Genomic DNA, 6,754 nt, shown 5'->3' with positions numbered 1-6,754 from the left:
CTAATTCCTATCTGTCCAACATTATTTCCCACAATATTCATATCTCTAACTTTATACTCACATTTTTCCAGGTTGAACACAACACGCTGTCTCACACCTATGTCTTTGCACTTGAATTCACTTTTCTCCTTCTACTTATCAGATACACTAGAGGCCCAGTGCATGAAATTAGTGCATGGAGGGGTCCCTCAGCCTGGCCTGCATCCTCTCGCAATCTGGGACCCCTTGGGGGATGTCAGACCTAAATCGGCATTTGGACATCCCTCTCGCAATCCGGGACGCTGCATCCACCAGTGAACCATACTTTTCATACAGGTGAAAGGCATCTTGTATGGATAGCTACATTTTTTTTGCCCTGATTATAAAAAGTAGTACATAACATGATCCTTCTGAGGCAGTAGTACCATTTTCCCCATCTTATGGGTAGAAAAACTGAAGCAGAGAGAAGTTAAGTAATTGGCTTTGTCACACAGTTTTAAGTGTCAGAATCAGGGCTGACCACAAAATGTGCAAGCCAGAGTCCATGCATGCCATCGCTGCATCATCGTGTTTCTTCAGTGTTAAGAGTAGCCTTGCCAGGTTTCAATTTTTAAATCTAAGGGGCTGTTCCCAATATATAGGGTAGGGCCCCTAGGTCTGGCCAGCGATCAGGGCCAATCTGTGGGGTGACCAGTGGGTAGGGCGATTGGGGGACCCCCGCTGTCACCTGCCTTGGCTGGCAGCCTGGCACTGCCCACTGGCCTGCCCCACCCCGATTGCCACCGGTGGTGGCCTCTGGGGGCAGCTCCTGCATTGAGTGTCTGCCCCCTGGTGGTCAGTGTGCATCATAGTGACTGGTCATTCTGCCACTAGGTCAATTTGCATACTGGGGTTTTATATAGGATGTGCATCTTTCAAATTCCCAATTGCCATCACTTTCCCAGGAAATGTTTTCCTGATTTTCTCTATTTTCTTTATACATTTGGAATTTTTCAGTTCAAATTTATTTAGCTTTATTTCTGCCATTAATGGTAAATTATAAACTTGCAATATAGCTATTTCTTATAACCCGGTATATAGGGGATATAAGTAAATATTTGTTAAATGAATGCCCTATTTTTAAATGTATATATTCTTATTGTTGATAGTATTACTGGTATCTCCCATTCCCCTCCCCCCTTTTCTTTCCTTCTCCCAGCCCCTACCCATGCCCCTATTTTTTAACACAGAACTGTTTAAATCTTTATTGGTTAATACTGTCCTGAAAATTAGTTGATAGTCAACTGAGAGTAAGATAGGTGACCTTCTGTATAGATTTAGGAGGTTAAGAAGAAAAAATGAGAACATGGGAAAGAGAAATTCTGTCACAGTTTTGCTGTGATCCAGTTAGGGCTTCCATAGTAATAGTCATATTCTGTATTCGTTTATCATATACCAGAATGTTATATTGCACTCTTTTTTTTCCTTCTGATATTGTATTAGATTTTTTCCAGTTTCCCCCATTAAGATATAATTGATATATGACATTGTATTAGTTTTAGGTGTACAACATAATGATTTAATATTTGTATATATTGTGAAATGATTACCACAGTAACTCATTAATCTCTGTCACCATGCATAGTAACAAGTTTTCTCCTTCTGATGAGAACTTTTTAAAAATCCTCACCCAAGGCTATGTTTTTAATATGTACATTTTTTATTGATTTCATAGAGGAAGGGAGAGGGAGAGAGAGATAGAAACATCAATGATGAAAGAGAATCATTGATCAGCTGCCTCCTGCACACCTTCTACTGGGGATCGAGTCTATAACCCGACATGCACCCCGCCAGGAATCTAACTGTGATCTCTGATTCATATGTTGACGTTCAACCATTGAGCCACACCAGCTGGGCCCGAGGATATGTTTTTATTGATATTTTTAGAGAGAGAAGAAGCGGGATGGGGGGGGGGGGGATATCTATGTGAGAGAAACATTCATCATTTGCCTCCCATACGTGCCCTATCTGGGGATTGAATTCACAATATAGGTATGTGTCCTGACCAGGAATCAAAACTGCAAAGTTTTGGTGTACAGCACGATACTTCAATCAACTGAGCCACCCAGCCAGAGTGTGAGGAGAACTTATAAGATCTACTGTCTTAGGGACTTTTAAATATTAAATATAGCATTATTAACTGTAGTCACCATGTTATACATTACACCTCCAGTAATAGTCCTATTCCTCCAGTTTTCTATGTGAAGTTGCTTGATATTCATGAAGACACCTCACAGTTGGTGTCTTCAAGAGTTTTTTGTTTCTTAGTTTGTTTTGTGTTAGAAAAAATTAAAATGTGTAGATACAGATTAAAGAACAAATTTTTATGTACCAACTACCTAGGTCAATAATAGAACTTTGTCATAGTCCAGAAGCCCCTTATGTGCCCTTCCCTGATAGAATTACCATATCACCTCCTAAAGTAATCGCCATCCTGAATTTTATGGAAATCATTCCTTTGTTTTTTGTTTGTTTTCATCATATATGTCTTAACTCCACACTACCTTGTTAAGTGTGTCTGTTTTAAAACTTTATAGTAAATGGAGTCATATTGCATGTACCTTTCTGTGACATGCTTGTTTTGTGCAAGATCATTTTTGAAATTCATCTATGTGGTGTACAGTTTTACTTCATTTATTTCCACTGCTGCATAATATTCCATTGAATTAACACACTGTAATTTATTTATTCATTCTATTTATGGGCATTTGGCTTGTGTCAAGAGTTTGCTGTTATAAACAGTGCTGCTGTAACATTCTCACATATGTTCTGTGCAAGAATTTATCTGTGTAGATACATAGCAGTAGAATAACTAGGACATAGCGTGCACACATGTGAAATTTTATAGGGTATACCAAACTGTTTTGCAAAGTTGTCATAGCTATTTTCTCTTTCACCAATAGCGTATGTATGTGTGTGTAGGGGGCCATTCCTCATTGCTCTGAGTCCTTCTTAACACTTGGTATTATTCAACTTAAAAAATTTTGCCAGGCTGGTGATATGAAATGGTATCCCATAATGATTTGAATGGACGTGTCTCTAATTATTAATGAGGTTGGACATATTTTTTTTAAATATATTTTATTCACTTCAGAGAGAAAGGGAGAGGGAGAGAGAGATAGAAACATCAATGATGAGAGAGAATCATTGAGTGGCTGCCTTCTGCACTCTCCCTACTGGGGATCGAGCCCAAAACCTGGGCATGTGCTCTTGAACAGAATCGAAGCCCAAACCTTCTGTTTCACTTCTGTTTTTCATTTTTCAAATGCTATCTATCTTTTTCTCTTTTATTCATAGGGCTTTTAAAATATATTCTTGATACTAATAATTTGCCAATTAAATGAATTTTAATATCTTCTTAGTGACTAAGTGGATATGGGAGGTGGAGGGAAAGAAGGAGTCTCTACTTTAAGTGGATGATGGTGCTAGTAAACTAGGGACTGTAATAGAGGAGGGGAAATAGATCTTGGGGAGAAGGGAATTAATTTAATTTATTTTGGAGTTTGATGTTCCTATGGGATCTCCTGGTGGAGATGTCTCATAGAAAGTTGGCTTTAAAGGTCTGAAGCTCAGGACGTGTCAGTTATGCCATATCAATTCTGAAGGAACCTTGTATGATGGGCCTTTCAGGAGAGTACAGTTAGGAATATGGTAATTTCATTTAAAAAATTTATTTAATATTATTTTTTTTTTCCATCACCATTTATACCCTGTATGCCTTTTTCCATCCTTGCCCTCCCGCAGTCACCACACTGTTGCCCATGTTTTCTCTCTTTTAGGAATATGGTAATTTTCAAACTCATTTGTCCTCTACCCATCCCAGCTTCTCTAGGCTATGGATTCTCCAATTTCAGCATCTCATGAAATAAATGTCCCAGTCAAATGACCCACCAGACACTTCATCATAGTTATAATTAGTTTATTACCTTTTTGGTCTCTCCAGAGAGCACATCATTTTTATTTTGAAAAACAACCAGCATATTTGTCTTACATAATATGCAAAGAAAATACCTAGATTTTAAAATTTCTTCCTTTGCTCATTCATGTGTAGAATTTATACAAGTTATTTTATAAACACTGAAAACAATGTAAGAAACATATACATCTAAGAATTCTACTTTGTATAGTCTTTCATTAAATAATACTGTTTCCACATACATTTTCAGACATTTCTAGTTTCTATGTATTTTGTTATATATGTACATACATACATACACACACACACACACACATATAGGAGCATACAACCACCAGAAGAATCTGAGCCCCTTTGAAGGATGGCAGTAGAAGCCCAAGGAGTGAAGATCTTTCTTTAAAAAGCATATTGAATTATCATTTCAATTGCATTCTTCTTAGTTATTTGAGATTCTAAGACCTTTGATAACCCAGAGGCAGAAAGATCCCTTAATAACATTTAAAAGGTATGAAAGGTGAAGAAAGCAGGGCTAGGATTTGGCACATTCACTAAGAACGTAGCACCTAAGCATAGCTTATAATATAGTACCAGCGCAGAGTTACTACTGAACAGCTCAGGATGATGAACCGTCCACCTCCCTGCAGGAATAATAGCAGCTAATTTGGTGACTGGTTTGCCACCTTTTAGGAGAACTGCAATCCAGGGACAAATTGGGCTTGATGTATACTGTATGTAAGGAACTGATGGTCCATCCTTATCAGTAGTGCAGTGATTACGCTTCTCTCTGTGTTTGAGATCTTTTAGACCTGGAAGAAAAGAAAGAAGGTGTAAAAGTTTGACACTCTTAACTCTGGCTTCAATCTGTGTTCTACTTGAAACTTACTGATTTCATAGATAACCCCAAGTCCTCAGGTGAAGTGTGTGGTGAGCTTTCCTGCTGCTACACAATCTCTGTGGATTTCAGGTGTTCCTTTTTAAGGCCAGGAAAGGCTTGGGGGAAGTTTGGCAGCTTTGCTTGGATAGTTATAGCTCTGCCTCAAGGTGAAGTGTCTTGACACTTTTAGACAGGTAGTCAGGGTAACTTTTGATACCACAGAGATGGCACCTTGGTATATAAATAACTGGAGGTAGAGGAGGGGGCATGATAATAACACACTTTTAAGCCAAGGATCCCACCGAAAAGCTCAGTGCAAATATTTCTAACTTCCCAGGATTTGAAATTTCTTAAAGGACAGTTATGCTGCAAGCAACAGCAAACCTACCTTTTCTTGTTAATTGCTTTCAGTATATTCTTGATGATCTTAGACTCTGGATTCAGACATATTTTCTCCCCATTCTTTTTCATTGTGGCACTATGGAAGTGAATAGGAGTGAAAATATATAAAATATGTTGGGCCAATAAACAGATGGAATATACAGTTTTTAAGATATTTAAGTTTCACTCTATATGTTCCCCTTTGCTATATAGAAAGAAGTGTTAGAATCATCACAAACCCTTTACTGCTTTTGTGATCAATAAATATTTTTATGTGGTTACAGCCAGGGAAATTATCATCAGGGATATTCTACTCACATGATCTCAACACGTGGACAAGATGGACTTGCAGGGATCATTTCAAGTTTTTCTAAGGACCTTCGATTAACAGGCTGATTACTAATCTTGATGCAGCTACAGCGTGTAGTTCTATTGAGCGGTATTCCTGCAGAAAAAGAGACAGGTACAGCAGGGGAGGTTAGCACAGCTTTCATCTTAGGCATCTGATGTTGTGCTTAGCAGAAACTATAATCCCCTGTCATCACATAGTCAACCTGAGAAGGGGTTATTCCATTATAAAACAGCTCTGAATGATTAATTAGTTAATTATCTGAAAGAATGTAATTGCAACTTATTGATTTTAAGATCATATCATTGAGCATAGTTCATATGATTAATTAAGCTAACTAAGGGGGTATCTGTGTCATTTTCTTTCTCCTCACTCCTTCACATTTTCTATCTTTATTTTCCCCTTCCCCTTTTGCTCCCACCTCCTCCTCCTTTCATTTATTCCACTTGCTTCTCTGATTATTAACTCTGTGACCAGAGGGAATCTCGGTTCATTTACCCTTCATTCATAGGCAGGCTGTAAAACTGCAAATACACTATTTCTATATTTGTAGAATTTACAACTAGTTCTATTTCTGACTTTGTTTTAAATATCCCTTGGTGTTCCTTACCTTGAGTTTCACTCAGAGTCAGAAGGATGAGGCAGAAAATGAGAACAGCTCTTTGGTTCATGGTGCTGTGACTGGAGGTTCCTCTGCAGTAGGCTCAGAATGTCTGTGCAGTTGAGGAATGTCTCAGAAAACACGGGGCTAGGATGCAGTATTTATTCGTACAGGCACATTTCCTCCCTAACTCTGATTGGATAACATTACTGTTTACTCAGCTAAACCTGCCTTCTGTTCCTTGGGGAAGTCCCATGTTAAAGAATTGAAAGTTTATTTATATTGATTGTGGCTTCTGAGTTATGGAATTTCCCTCCATCCCCTCTTTTCCATGAAAGCGAGTTAGGTTTCACTTTCCAAATCATGAACTATTTCTGGAAAAACAGAACTTCATTGAATGTAGAAGTAATTTTTAAATGGATCTTTGATTTTCATCTTGAACCTCCTGAAAAATAAAAATGTCAACTTAATCCTCAAGTCAAAGGCCTGAATATAGTTTTAGGATGAATGTCTTACCATGATTTTTTTGTGTTTTTTTTTCTTTTTCTTTTTTTCTTTTTTCATATGGCATAGGTATCAATCAACATTATTAACTCCATTTTAACAGACAGGCTA

The 6,754-nt window shown here is 37.9% G+C and overlaps 1 protein-coding gene across 1 annotated transcript; it reads right to left on the bottom strand.

Moving 5' to 3' along the window:
- Nucleotides 1–3,921: 3,921 nt before the first annotated feature.
- CXCL10 (C-X-C motif chemokine ligand 10) lies at nucleotides 3,922–6,273 on the bottom strand. Its single transcript, XM_081100082.1, has 4 exons — nucleotides 6,149–6,273; nucleotides 5,508–5,634; nucleotides 5,197–5,286; nucleotides 3,922–4,740 (listed from the first exon to the last, which is right to left on the bottom strand). The coding sequence occupies exons 1-4, from the start codon at nucleotides 6,207–6,209 to the stop codon at nucleotides 4,707–4,709; spliced, it is 312 nt and encodes a 103-aa protein (XP_080956208.1). The 5' UTR covers nucleotides 6,210–6,273; the 3' UTR covers nucleotides 3,922–4,706.
- Between the last annotated feature and the right edge of the window lie 481 nt (nucleotides 6,274–6,754).

Source organism: Myotis nattereri, assembly GCF_964212035.1.
Source record: "Myotis nattereri genome assembly, chromosome: 1".
NCBI lineage: Eukaryota > Metazoa > Chordata > Mammalia > Chiroptera > Vespertilionidae > Myotis > Myotis nattereri.
Note: the sequence above shows the minus strand (reverse complement) of the source record. Positions and strands in the feature narration are given on the sequence as shown.